This window comes from Microcaecilia unicolor, chromosome 6 (assembly GCF_901765095.1).
Source record: "Microcaecilia unicolor chromosome 6, aMicUni1.1, whole genome shotgun sequence".
NCBI classification, from domain to species: Eukaryota; Metazoa; Chordata; class Amphibia; order Gymnophiona; family Siphonopidae; genus Microcaecilia; species Microcaecilia unicolor.
Window position 1 is genome coordinate 337,110,911 of NC_044036.1, and position 15,726 is coordinate 337,126,636.

Below are 15,726 nucleotides of genomic sequence, written 5' to 3' on the forward strand. Positions count from 1 at the left end.
CTTACATAGTAATATGTTCATTTAGAACAAACCTCTTACTCTGTTCATAACTATATCTTTTGCAATATAATGTAAGCCACATTGAGCCTGCAAATAAGTGGGAAAATGTGGGGTACAAATGTAGCAAATAAATACATAAATATTTATTTAAACATATCTAATCCACTTACAACTAAGTGGAGTTTTAATAAAACATACAAAATAATTAAAAAAAAAAAACATGACAGTTCATCACCAGTCCAGAACCTCTAAAAGGGACAGGCTTAACCCCAGATCTTAACAAAAAAAAAAAAAAAAATGCGTTTTCAGTTCTTTCCTAAACTGTTCCACACAGTCTCTGATACCCAGGCAGCCCCGTTCCACAACACAGGTTCTGCAAATGAGAACGCGGCTGCACAAGTGTCTGCATACTTAACAGGCATCATTCCTTCACTTGAAACCTGCAGAGATGACAACCAGGACCTTGAAGCTACCCTGCATCTTCCACGCCTGCCCTTAGAAAGGTACCAGCGCCCACCTGCTCTCTGAGAAAAGTCTTTTCTGGTCACAATCGGACGTAAGAATTTTAAGTATGAGTTCAGATAACTCCCAAAGACAGCAGCCCCAGCTACGGAGGTAGTTTTATCCATCCACCGGTTACTTCGGCTGAGCATTACCCCAAAAAAAAAAAAAAAATCACATAGCTGGGGGCCAATAAATCGTTGGTTAGCGATACTGGTACATCATTTGTCCACAGGAACAGTGATCACAAACAGCTGGAAATGACTTAATTCATGTGCCTTTCGTCCTGCTGAGCTCCTAAGGGGTAGATGCACCAAAAAAAAATCGTTAAAGCCCTTCCCTTACCGATTCCTTAGCAAATCGGTAAGAAATGGGCATGCATCAAGGAAATCGCATGCAAATGAGCTGGTCGCTGCTAGCTCATTTGCATGGGATTTCCTTCCAAGCCAGTCGGCCAGCTGAGCATGCGCAGAGTAGCCAAGCGTTATGCTGGCTGCTCTGCGCCAGAAGCGTAGCCAGACACCCAATTTTGGGTGGGCCTGAGCCCAAGATGGGTGGGCAGAAGAACCCCGCCATGTCCTACAGGTGACTTGGTCTCTCCTTCTCTCACCTGCATGCCATATGGTCTCAAACATCCCCCCTCTCCCGCATACCTTTTAAATAGCAGATTTTCACTGGCAGTGAGAAGCAACTAATACACACTGATCATGTTGGCCCTACAGCCATCCCACTGCTTCAACTTCCTGTTTCCGCATAGGCGGGAATACTTCAGAGGGAAGGCAATGGGGCCGGTGTGAGCAGTATGTATCAGTCGCTGCAGGTGAAGATCTGCTATTTACAAGGTATGCAGGAGGGACAGTTGTCGGGAGTTTTCAGCTAGTGGGGCTTCGGAATCCCTGCCAACCATATCATAGATGCGCTGCTACTGGGTGGGCCTGAGTCCAAAGTGAGTGGGCCTAGGCCCACCCTTGGCTACGCCACTGCTCTGCGCATGCAAAGAATGTCCTTTACGGACGTCCTTCGCTCAAAAAAACAAGTCGTCCCCATAATAGTTGCAGACTTTCACACAAAGAGGGTTTACAAGATTTCATTATTTATTTATTTATTTGTAGCATTTGTATCCCACATTTTCCCACCTATTTGCAGGCTCAATGTGGCTTACATTTGCCGTAATGGTGATTGCCATTCCGGACTACAAATATGCACATGGTTTTGCATTTTTTCCCAGAGCCCTTGGAACTTTCGCTGCTGGTGCCCGGACTTTTCTCCGGCGTTTGCCCAGAATTCTGTCCCTCACTCCAAAACAACAGGGATTGCAAATAAACAGGAGAATCCACCGAGTTTCCCACTCCCCACTTTCAGCTCCAGTCCGCCGTCTTCCTGCTTGCGAAGATTTCAAACTCTCTTCTCCCACCTTCTTTTTGCTCCTGTCCCAGAGCCTCGGGCTGATCCAGCGCACGTGGGCGATTTCTTTAAAATTTCTCCTCTTCGGGGTGTTAGCAGCACATCCGATGCCCCTCCTCCAGGTCTCTCTCAGCCAATCGCAGCGCGTTTAGCTGTCACTGGTGTCAGCTAAACGCGCTGTGATTGGCTTTTCATCCATGGACCAGAGTAGGGTTACCATATGGCTCCAGAAACAGGAGGACGGATTGAGCCAGCCGGGTTTTACTTCCATTGCTTTCCAATCTGTCCTCCTTTTTCTGGAGCCATATGGTAACCCTAGACCAGAGGAAGGGACAGATACGATAACACAAAGCAGCAAGGACTCCAGAATCTCCCCAGCAGTTCCCGATTGCTCCTTCCCCTTGTCCTCTGAACTCCACTTTTCTCCTTTTAATAAAACCTAACTTGAAATCCGCGTTAGGGTTGGCTCTGAGCCCTTCTGCGCAGCACCAGCCGAACCCCCCGGCAACAGGATCACAGTCAAGCCTTTGTCCCGATCACAACAAATCCATTCAAGAAAAAGATTTTGAAAGTGCTCTCCGTAGGTTTTAGAACGCAGCTGATTACGTGGGAGTTGTATTTCTGGAGAACGTAATGTAGCATGCCTCTCCCGTCTCTGTGATACATTTTTTTTCCCTTCCGATTCCCTTACAGCAGCCCCAACCAGAGGTGCAGACCTCGCTTTAGGTTTTCCACAGTGAGGAGATCGGAAAACGATAGTGCATCTCATTGTAATATGAATTATGCCATTTCCGCACCAATGAAACGGGCCCTAGGAAGGCTGTCATGTAAGCTTTTTTTTCTCTCTCCCCTGCCCTCCCCTCCATGTCCATCAATTCTTCCCTGCCCTCCCCTCCATGTCCAGCGATTCTCCTCTTCCCTGCCCCCCTGTCCATGTCCCGCGATTCTCTCCTCTGCTGTCCTCCCATCCCATCCATGTCCGTCAATTCTCCTCTACCCTGCCTTCCCCTCTTCCTCCCTCTCTTCAATGTCCCACGATTCTCTCCTCCCCTCGATTTGTACCTGAACGTTCTCTGGCTGGCTGGCTCTGGCTTCCGTTCGTAACATCCCTCCTGACATCAGCTCGCCTCCAGCGTTCCCTTCCCTCTCACTGTTCCGCCCTCTGATGTCATTACATCTTGACGCAAGGGCTGGACAGTGAGGGGGAATGGAATGCTGGAGGCTAGCTGACATCAGGAGATGTTACGAGCCCAGGCAGCCAGGAGATGTTACAAAGCCAGGCAGCCAGACATGGAATGTTGGAGGTGCAAATTATTATATAGGATAATACTAATTTGCTCATCTGCATTCCGCTTTCGTTGCCCTTTTGTGCATGTCTTGGTTTACTACTTGCACGTTAAACTGGCTAGAACCAGTTTAAAGCCCACGTTACTGGCTCGTTTATTTTAGTGCATCTAGCCCTAAGAGAGAAAACCTAGGGGGGGGGGGGTTGGGGGGAATCCCACTATGTTCTCTCCTAGGTTTTCCTGGTCGATCATTCAGCCTCAGCTGCTTTTGGGTCAACTCAACATTAAGACTTATGAGAGGTAAATGAACAACCACCATGGGTGGGTGACATCTACTGCTCGCAAGTCTCACGCTTGCACTAATCAAACCAGAGTCTTCCAGAGGTTTTCTGGAGCACTGAGAACGAGGAACCCGGGTACAGGTACCTCCACCACTGCACTTCTTTCATGGGTAGCAGGCTGATGACGGTGGGTACAGGAAAAAGTTATGACACGTTACCTCTATTCACCTGCCTTCTGGCAAAAGCCAATTCTAGAAGTTTCCCCTCAGGTAGCTGGGGTGTAACTAATACCACATGGAAGGAACAGAAGAGGGATTTCATAGCCTCTACCCCATGCTTTCAAACTATTTTGCTTTCACCTTGAGAGGTCATACCATGACTTAGTCTACCCCCTTTTTCTGTGCAGAAATGCTTACTTAAAATCCAGCACCGTTCAAGACATCGCACCTTAACACAACCCTACAAGTAAACACAGGAATCTATCAAGCACAGTCCAAACCTACAGAAACATGAAAAAAAAAACCTCATTTCCAGCCCAAAAAGGCTGTGTCAGGATGGCTGTACTCAGTGCGAGTCCTACGTCAGTTTTGAGGAATAAATACACAGACTACAAAGGACTCTCTGTGAGAGAAGATTTCTTAGGGGGAAAAAAAAGCAGTTAAACACACCTAACAACCCCTACATCGGAGGTGCCCTGTGGTTAGTGTAGGGCAGTGGGTCCCAAACCTGCCTTCAGGGAACCCCTGCCAGTCAGGTTTTCAGGATATCCACAATGAATATGCATACTCAACTATTACGAGTTAAATTTCTTAATTATCGGTCAATTCCAATTACCTCCCACTCTATTAAGTAAGTTGTTTTAATATTAAGTATTAACTTTGATAAATGCTGTTTAGGTCATAATAGAGTGGGAGGCAATGAATATGCATGAGATAGACCGGCATACAAGGAGGCAGTGCATTTAAGTCCATCGGATGGGTTGTGGATATCTACTACTACTTAACATTTCTAAAGCGCTACTAGGGTTACGCAGCGCTGTACAATTTAACATGGAAGAACAGTCCCTGCTCAAGGAGCTTACAATCTAAAAGACAGGTGTACAATCTAAAGACAATCTAAGCAATCTAAAGACAAGTGTGGAGTCCGTCTGATAGGGAATACTATATTTCTCGAAAGGTTAGGTGCCGAAGGCAGCATTGCAGAGGTGAGTTTTAAGCAGAGATTTGAAGATGGGTAGGGAGGGGGCTTGGCATAGGGGTTGAGGAAGAGTGTTCCAGGCTTAGGGTGAGGCAGGCAGAATGAGCGGAGCCTGGAGTTGGCAGTGGTGGAGAAGGGTACTGAAAGGAGGGATTTGTCCTGTGAGCGGAGGTTACGGGCGGGAACTTAGGGGGAGATGAGGGTAGAGAGGTAGTGAGGAGCTGCAGACCGGGTGCATTTGTAAGTAAGGAGGAGAAGCTTGAACTGAATGTGGTATCTGATCGGAAGCCAGTGAAGTGACCTGAGGAGAGGGTTGATATGAGTATATCGGTTCTGGCGGAATATAAGACGTGCGGCAGCGTTCTGAACGGATTGAAGGGGGGATAGATGGCTGAGTGGGAGGCCAGTGAGGAGTAAGTTGCAGTTGTCAAGGCGAGAGGTAATGAGAGCATGGACGAGAGTTCGTGTGGTGTGCTCAGACAGGAAAGGGCGAATTTTGCTGACGTTGAAGAGGAAGAAGCGACAGGTCTTGGCAGTCTGTTGGATATGCGCAGAGAAGGAGAGGGAGGAGTCGAAGATGACTCCGAGGTTGCGGGCAGATGGGACAGGGAGGATGAGGGTGTTATCAACTGAGATAGAGAGTGGAGGAAGAGGAGAAGTGGGTTTAGGTGGAAAGACGAGGAGCTCGGTCTTGGCCATGTTCAGTTTCAGGTGGCGGTTGGACATCCATGCAGCAATGTCGGATAAGCAGGCCGATACCTTTGCCTGGGTCTCCGCGGTGATGTCTGGTGTGGAGAGATACAGCTGGGTGTCATCAGCATAAAGATGATACTGAAAACCATGAGATGAGATCAGTGAGCCTAGGGAAGAGGTGTAGATTGAGAAGAGAAGGGGTCCAAGGACAGATATCCTGAAATCCTGACTGGCTGGGGTTCCCACAAGACAGGTTTGGGACCCACTGCCCTACAGCAACCACAGGGCACAGTCCCAGTCTATTCCATGCCCCATTAGGTGTTTAATGCAGCAATTAATACGTGCTAAACAAGTGATATTAATTTGGCACCGTGCCGTTTGCTCATGACAAAAAAAACCACCACAAAAGTGGAGAAACTGGATCCGTTACAAGGGGAAATAGAGGAGTAGACGAAAAATAAGGAATAAAACAAGTTCTTTAATAGTAGAAGGCAGTGGCTTAGCTACGTGGGGCCACGGGGGCCTGGGCCCCCGTGCCGACGATCCTCTCAACCCCCCCTCCCGCCGACAACCCGCACTCCCCTACCTTTGCTGGCGGGGGACCCCAACCCCCGCCAGCCGAGGTCCTCTTCTTCCGACGCAAGGCTTCGTTCTGTTTCTGAATCTGACATCCTGCGCCGGAAGAAGAGGATTTCGGCTGGCGGGGATTGGGGTCCCCCGCCAGCAAAGGTAGGCGACAGCGGCAGTGGGGGAGGGTTGGCGGCGGGGGGGGGGGGGTCGAGAGAGTCGTCGGCAGGGGGGAGCAAAGTTGGTGGTGGTGGGGGGGGGGTCGTCAGCACCAGGGGAGGGGGCTAAAATGTGCCCCCTCACCTCAGGCTCTGGACTCCCCTCCCGCCAAAGTCTGGCTACGTCCCTGGTAGAAGGCAAGACTTCAACATGGCACTGTCAGCTGACACAGCGATATTTCCGAGGACTCGAGTCTCCTCTCAGTTTTGCTTGTGCATTTTACCAACATATCTTGTGCATCCACCAATCATTAGTCTTTTTAAAGGCTTGACCTGGTTTAGCTCCACCTACTGGAGTTTACCGCATACAGACTCCTGAGGCAGGAGTTTCTCGCTGAAACACGGTGCCGTGTCACGTCTTATCTTCTACTATTAAAGAACATTTTTTTATTCCTTATTTTTCATCTCCTCGGTTTTGTTTGGAAGCATCCTGTTGATCACGCTACTCTTGTTTCTGTGCTCATGTCAAAAGTCATGCCAAATACAACACAGCTTATTTATTTTATTTATTTGGAGCTGCTCACACCTTTTTCAGTAGTGGCTCAAGGTGAGTTACATTCAGGTACTCTGGATATTTCTCTGTCCCAGGAGGGCTCACAATCTAAGTTTGTACCTGAGGCAATGGAGGGTTAAGTGACTCACCCAAGATCACAAGGAGCAGCAGTGGAATTTGAACTGGCCACTCTCTGGATTGCAAGATTGGTGCTCTAACCACTAGGCCACTCCTCCACCCCAAAGAATCTTGTTATTCTTTGGGGTTCTACATGGAATGTTGCTACACTTTGAAATTCTGAATTGGAATCTTGTTATTCTTTAGAATTCTAGAATCTTTATTTATATTTTGCTCAGACCTTTTTCAGTAGTAGCTCAAGGTGAGTTACGTTCAGGTACACTGGATATTTCTCTGTCCCAGGAGGCCTCACAATCTAAGTTTGTACCTGAGGCAATGGAGGTTTAAGTGACTTGCCCAAGATCACAAGGAGCAGGGGTGGGATTTGAACTGGCCACCTCTGGAGTGCAAGACCGGTGCTCTAACCACTAGGCCACTCTTCCACTGCAGTTGCTACTCTGAGATTCTGCATGGAATCTAGTCACTCTTTAGGATTCCAGAATCTTGCTATTCTTTGGGGTTCTGCATGGAATGTTATTATTATTTATTTAGATTTTGCTCACACCTTTTTCAGTAGTAGCTCAAGGTGAGTTACATTCAGGTACTCTGGATATTTCTCTGTCCCAGGAGGACTCACAATCTAAGTCTGTACCTGAGGTAATGGAGGGTTCAGTGACTTGCCCAAGATCACAAGGAGCGGCAGCAGGATTTGAACCTGCCACCTCTGGATTACAAGACCGGTTCTCTAATCACTAGGCCACTACTCCACTATCAACACTCCATGTAGCAACATTCTATGTAGAATCTCAAATATTTATTTAGATTTTGCTCACACCTTTTTCAATAGTAGCTCAAGGTGAGTTACATTCAGGTACTCTGGATATTTCTCTGTCCCAGGAGGGCTCGTAATCTAAGTTTGTACCTGAGGCAATGGAGGGTTAAGTGACTTGCCCAAGATCACAAGAAGCGGCAGTGGGATTTGAACCGGCCACCTCTGGATGTCAAGACTGGTGCTCTAACCATTAGGCCACTCCTCTGCTTAGGTCCCTTAGGTGTCATTTTACTAAGGTGCGTTTAATACCATGGAGCCCATTACATCTGTTAGGGCACCTTAGTAAAAGGGCCCCTTATTGTTTAAAACAAAGTAAAAAAAAAAAAAAAAAAAATTCAACTTCAAATCCCAGTTAATACCGTCTATACAGGATGAGGAAAGGACTTCCGGGTTCTTAAATTAAACAGCAGGCAAGCAAAGACAAAGAAAGCAATTAGAAGTAGGATGCACCTCACCCCTAAGCAGATGAGACCCAACCCCCAGGCTCTGCAGATCCGTTACCACAGCTATTCATGGCCTGCCAAAAACCTCAATGACTGGATCAGGGGAGTGAAGGGCCAGCTATCTTCAATGTACTTCCTGAAACATGGCAGCAGGGGCTGCAGTAGTGCAAGAGTCACTTGCTCTAATGAATGCACACACACACACTGCATCACCACAGAAACACACACACACTGCATCACCACAGAAACACACACTGCATCACCACAGAAAGGAAACAGTACAGCAGCCATGAAAACACCTCCACAACAAAGATGGCACAGAATCTGAAATGGCCCCGAAAGTTTCCTAAGTCGCTGTCAATCACTAATGTGCCTCAAGCCAATTTAATTAATGCTGGCACCTGTCCACTAGGAAGTATATACAGACTTAGTACAACTGGATTAGCCTGCCAGTGGCAAAGTCTTCAACAAATATACTAGTTGTCCCCTTGTAGGACTAAAAGGAGAACCTGGGGATAACAAGTGACAGACCGGGTCCCTCTGCCCATCCCCTGAGCCCTCCAGACCCACAGATGAAAACTGCTGTACCACTGAAACACCAGTGCCCAAGCTCTCCAGTCAAATGTTCTCACTCAAGACTCACCTGTCCGCTAGTGAATACGAAAACTAGGGCAGAGCCGGCAGCTGTGAGGCCCCATGTGAAGAAGGTTCCCAGCAAGGCCTGGACCACTGGACCATAACCTGGGATCATGCTAGACACACCTGGATTAATGACAATAACGAAGAAATAAGAACATGTCAATGCATCATGGAAAAGAAAGCAAGAAGCACAATCTACCATCATCTACATAGTAACATAGTAAATGACGGCAGAAAAAGACCTGCATGGTCCATCCAGTCTGCCCAACAAGACAAACTCATATGTGCTACTTTTTGTGTATACCCTACTTTGATTTGTACCTGTCCTCTTCAGGGCACAGACCGTATAAGTCTGTCCAGCACTATCCCCGCCTCCCAACCACCAGCCCCGCCTCCCACCACTGGCTCTGGCACAGACCGTATAAGTCCGCCCAGCACTATCCTCTCCTCCCATCACCGGCTGGCTCTGCCACCCAATCTCGGCTAAGCTCCTTAGGATCCATTCCTTCTGAATAGGATTCCTCTATGTTTATCCCACGCGTGTTTGAATTCTGTTACCGTTTTCATTTCCACCACATCCCGCGGGAGGCCATTCCAAGCATCCACTACTCTCTCCGTGAAAAAATGCTTCCTGACATTTTTCTTGAGTCTGCCCCCCTTCAATCTCATTTCATGCCCTCTCGTTCTACCACCTTCGTATCTCAGGAAAAGGTTCGTTTGCGGATTAATACCTTTCAAATATCATATCACCCCTGTTTCTCCTTTCTTCCAGAGTATACATGTTCAGGTCATCAAGTCTCTCCTCATACGTCTTGTAATGCAAATCCCTTACCATTCTCGTAGCTTTTCTTTGCACCGCTTCAATTCTTTTTCTCAGGGGGCATTTCTGAAATAAAGGCTGGGAAATTTTGGTGAATTGGTTCTCTCTGTACTAAGTTCTTTTTCTTTCACAGTTTCCAGACCTTGCCCCTTTTTTTTCGTCACTATTTGTAATTGGTCGTCTTCTGCCAAGATTCTTTGAACTGTCGTCATCATCATCTCATGCACCCTCATTTTCAGACATGCTTTTTAAATTAATGACATGAGGTTTAAGGAAAACTCAGTCCAACACCGAGTAACTCTGGCTCTGAATATTCAAAACCAATGGCATTCCAAACTGAACACTGTATGTGGTAAATCTGCCCAGAAGCTATGTGAATGACTTGAGTTTGCATTTGGCCTGATTAGCCTGAATTTCTAACTCATTTCTGTTTCCAAACTCTCAGGTTAACCCACTCTGCACTTCTAATTGTCTGCACACAAGGGCCAAGGTGGAAAGCCTGTACCACATCCATTCACTGATGGCTTAGCGCATAGCTTCTAACACAAGCTTAGTGCACAACTTTTGCTTACCAATGCAGTCAACAAATTTTATGCAAACAGGGCCTGTGCAAAACTTGTGTGCTTATCAAGGAAATGCATATTTTCAAAGCACTTAGCCTTCCAAAGTTCCATAAAAACCTATGGAACTTTGGAAGGCTAAGTGCTTTGAAAATATGCCTCTATATAGTGGAATTAGAAAAGGTGCAGACAAGGGCGATGAAAATGATAAAGGGGATGGGACGACTTCCCTATGAGGAAAGGCTAAAGTGACTAGGGCTCTTCAGCTTGGAGAAAAGGCGACTGAGGGGAGATATGATAGAGGTCTATAAAATAATGAGTGGAGTTGAATGGGTAGATGTGAAGCGTCTGTTTATACTTTCCAAAAATACTAGGACTAGGGGGCATGCGATGAAGCTACAAGTAGTAAATTTAAAACGAATTGGAGAAAAAGTTTCTTCACTCAACGTGTAATTAAACTCTGGAATTCGTTGCCGGAGAATGTGGTAAAGGTGGTTAGCTTAGCAGAGTTTAAAAAAAAAGGTTTGGCCGGCTTCCTAAAGGAAAAGTCCATAGACCATTATTACATTGGACTTGGGAAAATCCACTATTTCTGGGATAAGCGGTATAAAATGTTTTGTACTTGTTTTGGATCTTGCCAGGTACTTGTGACCTGGATTGGCCACTGTTGGAAAAAGGATGCTGGGCTTGATGGGTCTTTGGTCTGTCCCAATATGGCAACACTTATGTACTTGGGATTCTACATGGAATCTTGTTATTCTTTAGAATTCTAGAACCTTGCTACTCTTTGGGGTTCTACATGGAATGTTGCTACTCTTTGGGTTTCTGCCCGGTACTTGTGACCTGGATTGGCCACTGCTGGAAACAGGATGCTGGGCTTGATGGGCCTCTGGTCTGTCCCAGTATGGCAATACTTATGTACCACATTGGGTGCCTGTGAACAAGGTTCTGTGCTAAAGGTAGCCAGCACTGTGCACGTGTGTGCTGATCCATTTTTCTGCTCAGACATCTGTGCATGTGCTGGAATTCTATTCTGCGCACTGTGAATATTTATGCAGAGAAGTGCATTCCGATTTCTTCTGTGCAGACGTTTGCACAGCTGTGCTGCCCTTAGCGCACAACCCCCATCTGTCTTATTTTCACCCATGCTTTTCAAAAGACTTGAAGCAGTTCATAGAAAAGCGACAAAAATGGAATTCAGGTCTGCGTAGCAAGAAGTACGAGACGACTTGCTGACCTGAACACGTAGACCCTGGAGAAAAGGAGAAACCAGGGTGATACAATACAGATGTGAAAATATTTTAAAGGTATAAATCCGCAAACATTTTCCAGAGACGGGAAGGTAGTGGAACTAGAGGACATGAATTGAGGTTGAAAAGGGGCCGACTCAGGAATAACGTCAGGACGTATTTTTTCAAAGAGGGTGGTAGGTACCTGGAATGCCCTTCCACGGGAGATGGTGGAGATGCAAACAGTAATGGAATTCAAAAATATGTGGAATAAACACAAAGAAACCATGCTTGAAGGAATGGATCCAAAAAAAAAAAAAAAGCTTAGCGGAGATTTGGTAGCAACACCGCTAATTAGGAAGCGAAGCCAGTGCTGGGCAAGACCTCTACGGTCTGTGCCCTGACTGTGGCTGAATAGATTTGGATGGACTGCAGTGGAGCTTTTCAAGGGCTTCGACTTCAGAAATTTAGGACACTGCTGGGCAAATCTCTACGGTCTGTGCCCTGAAAATGGCAAGGACAAATGAAGATCAGGTATACATATGAAGCATCACATCACACCTTATCTAATGAGTTTGTCTTGTTGGGCAGATGGCCCGTACAGGTCTTTATCTGCCATCATCTATTATGTTACTATAGGGAGCATAAAAAAACTTGGTGGGTCCCTATGTCCACATGAAAAAGCATCAAATACATAGACATTCCTGCAGAAGAACATAGTAACATAGTAGATGACGGCAGAAAAAGACCTGCATGGTCCATCCAGTCTGCCCAAGACAAACTCATATGTGTATACCTTACCTTGAATTTGTACCTGTCCTTTTCAGGGCACAGACCATATAAGTCTGCCCAGCAGTATTTCCCGCCTCCCAACCACCAGTCCCGCCTCCCATCACCGGCTCTGGTACAGACCGTATAAGTCTGCCCTCCCCTATCCTCGCTTCCCAACCACCACCCCCTCTTCCCCCCACCTGCTCCGCCACCCAATTTCAGCTAAGCTTCTGAGGATCCATTCCTTCTGCACAGGATTCCTCTATGCATATCCCACGCATGTTTGAACTCCGTTACCGAACAAGTGTGGCATTGGGCTCAGCCTTAAAGTCTAGACCAGTGGTTCCCAAACCTGGTCCCGGAAGCACCCCATCCAGTCAGGTTTTCAGGATATCCACAATGAATATTCACGAGACATATCTGCACCCACTATCACCACTGCATGCAGATCTCTCTCATGAATATTCATTGTGGATATCCTGAAACCCTGACTGGATGGGGTGCCTCCAGGACCAGGTTTGGGAACCACTGGTCTAGTGCACCCTTCTCAGCAGGACGGGCAGACGAGCTAACAACCTCATTACCGTTGATTTTAATATGCTGCAGGCTGGTATCTAACACAAGGCTTTTGCACACGGTTAGCTTCTGTGCAAAAATTCTTTTTCCCATTGTGCACCCGCAAAATTGTACACAGATGAATTTGAAGAGAGAAACTTGTTTGTTTCATTTAAATAATGAATATTTGTGTTCTTAATCCTAACAGGGAGATTAAAAACACAATTTTGTATCTTACTAGGATTATCAAAGCTTTGTTTAGTGAAATGGTGTGGTGGGTGGAGTTTTAATTATCTTCTGACCTGAAATGAACGCTGAAGGTGTTTGCTGGAACATCTGAGTGGTGCTTATTTCTTATCCACAGAAATACTTGGCCTGGAATTGCTGAGCATCTCTTCATTAAGGCCAATTTATTTTATTGCATTTGTATCCCACATTTTCCCACCTATTTGCAGGCTCAATGTGGCTTACAACAACCTGTTATGGCATCGCCATTCCAGGAGACAGATATCAATAGAAATCAAACAAAATAAAACAATCAAGAAATGTATTAAGTTACGTCCAATAAAAAAGGTACCATCTTATTTTCTTTTCCATGTTTTATTTTGTTTGATTTCTATAGATTCTACATAGAATTCCACTAGCAACATTCCATGTAGAAGTTGGCCCTTGTAGATCACCAATGTGGCCGCGCAGGCTTCTGCTTCTGTGAGTCTGACGTCCTGCGTCAGACTCACAGAAACAGAAGCCTACGCAGCCTTCTACATGGAATGTTGCTAGTGGAATAGCAACATTCCATGTAGAATCTCCAATAGTAGCAACATTCCATGTAGAATCTCCAATGGTATCTATTTTACTGTCATAGTAATGCTTGAATGTTTTCACTTACATACACTGTCAGCTAGCACATTTGCTTATTTCCGATCTGAGGAAGAAGGGCAACCTTCGAAAGCTAATCAAGAAATGTATTAAGTTATGTCCAATAAAAAAGGTATCATCTTATTTTCTTTTCCATGTTTTATTTTGTTTGATTTCTATTGATAACCTTTAAGAGTGGACTAACACGGCTACCACACCTCTCTACTTAGGAGATAGATACAATTGGTGTTATAACAGATTCAATCACTATTAACCCCCTGATTCTGCAGGGACTTGACAGCATCCAATAGAAACGCAAGGCACCTGGCAATGTGTTTGCCCCAGGGTAATTCACAAGAAGCACAATGACCTAAATAATGCAGCAGAGTCAACCCTCAGACCTGTAAAGAACACACTGTGCATGCAAGACATTTCAGCATTCTCCCCTTCAAAGCACATCTGAGACGATCTAGAGCACAAAATAGACAGAAAGCAACACCCAAAGCCTCCCACCCACCGTTCCTGCTAGTTCTGAGGCGGAAGGTGCAGCCCAGACCCCCCAACTCACAGCTCCCGGATCTCCCAGGCACCGCTCGCAACAGCAGCAGCAGCAGCTCCGGCGTCCGACTTCCGCGTACACAGCGAACACGTGGCTTCACACACACACGCCCTCTGCCACGCCCACTTCCGCCGCTCACCTAGCGGCCAGCAATTGGCTCCACCTACGGCACCGCCCAGCCTGCTTCCTATTGGTCACAGCAGCAGAGGCTCAGTTTCAGGCGTCCACGTATTGTTAAGGTCCAGAACTACAGAGCTGGAGGAAGGACATACTGCAAGCTGCGTGGAAATATAGTCATCTAGGGCTGGTTCAACTAGGCGGCTGCCTAGAAGAGCAGCTTTTCAGTGGGTTCCAAAGAGTGGCATTTGTCAAAGCAAAGCAGTAGATCTTGAAAGCCACTCAAACTCAAAGAAGCGACAGTGAGGCTGCCCACTCACTTACCCGGATTATTCTGTGATGTTGGGGGTAGAGATCTACGTGGGAACAGGCTTTGCAGGAAGCCCGCAGAACCCAGGGGATGGGAGCAGTTCTGCGGGGTTCCCACCCCGAGGGGACAGAAGCAGTTCCTGCGGGAATCGGGATTCCCGTGGGGGTGTACGCTTCACCTGTGCTAGCCTCTCACCTACCAAGTTCTTTGAGTGCTGTCTCCTCCTCCTCCTCCTCCTCCTTGCTTTAGCAGCACAGATGTGGAAAGTCTCCAGAGATCTCTAATTAGAAAATGGAAGTTATTAAAAAAAACCTAAACTTAAATTTATTTATTTATTTATGACATTTATAACCAGGGCTTTTTTTGAGGGGATACTTGGGGGTACTGAGTACCGGCACCTTTTCCATTGCTAAAATTGACCCATGGTCCCCAAGTTTTAATGAAAGAGCTCAGGCTCTACACACCAATTCTGCCTTGTCATAGATTCTGTGACTGCTTGCAGGGGGCCTGGCTATTGTGGGGTGGGTCCCTCAGTAATCACCCCACCCCTGAAGGGTGACCTGGCATTTGAGTACCGGCACCTTTTTTGCTAGAAAAAAGGCACTGTTTATAACCCACATTAGCCTGAAATAGATTCAAGTTCAATGTGGACTTTGATCCTGGGGAACTGAGTTTGATTCCCACTGCAGCTCCTTGTGACTCTGGGCAAGTCACTTAACCTCTATTGCTCCTGGTACAAAATAAGTACCTAAATATATGTAAACCACTTCGAATGTAGTTGCAAAAACCTCAGAAAGGCAGTATATCAAGTCCCGTTTCCCTTTCCCTTACAAACAAACAATAAAGTGAATAATACATAATAATCTACAGAATAGAACACAAATTACAATAAGTTCAAGAAGCAAATTAATACGTGTGCAGTAAGTATCCAGGGATTTGGACTCTCTAAATAGCTGCATGTGGGTGGATGTGTCAAGTGACATTTCGATGGTGACTCCGGCTGTAATGAACTAGGGCCAATATCGGGCTGACTTGTATGGTCTGTGTCTCATTAAACGGCAATCTGGTTTAGGATGAGCTGGAAAGGGCTTAGACAGCAACTTCAGTGGCTGGAACATGAGGACAGTGCTGGACAGACTTTTACACTCTGTACCCCACAAATGAGAAGACGAATAGGCTGGAGTGGGCTTCGACAGCAACTCTAGCAGTTGGAACATAAGGATAGGGCCGGACGGACCTCTATGGTCTATGTCTCAGAAACACCAAAGAAAGACCA

At 46.4% G+C, this 15,726-nt stretch overlaps 1 protein-coding gene across 1 annotated transcript in view; it reads right to left on the reverse strand.

The window, feature by feature from the left end:
• The window catches only part of LOC115472577 (zinc transporter ZIP11-like), a 179,807-nt gene extending 165,705 nt beyond the window's left edge, over positions 1-14,102 (reverse strand). The window contains exons 1-2 of the mRNA XM_030206871.1: positions 14,033-14,102; positions 8,676-8,794 (exon numbers count right to left, since the gene is read on the reverse strand). Of these exons, the coding sequence (XP_030062731.1) occupies positions 8,676-8,783 (108 nt within the window). The 5' untranslated portion in view covers positions 8,784-8,794; positions 14,033-14,102. The remainder of the gene's footprint in view (positions 1-8,675; positions 8,795-14,032) is intronic.
• Positions 14,103-15,726: the final 1,624 nt, after the last annotated feature.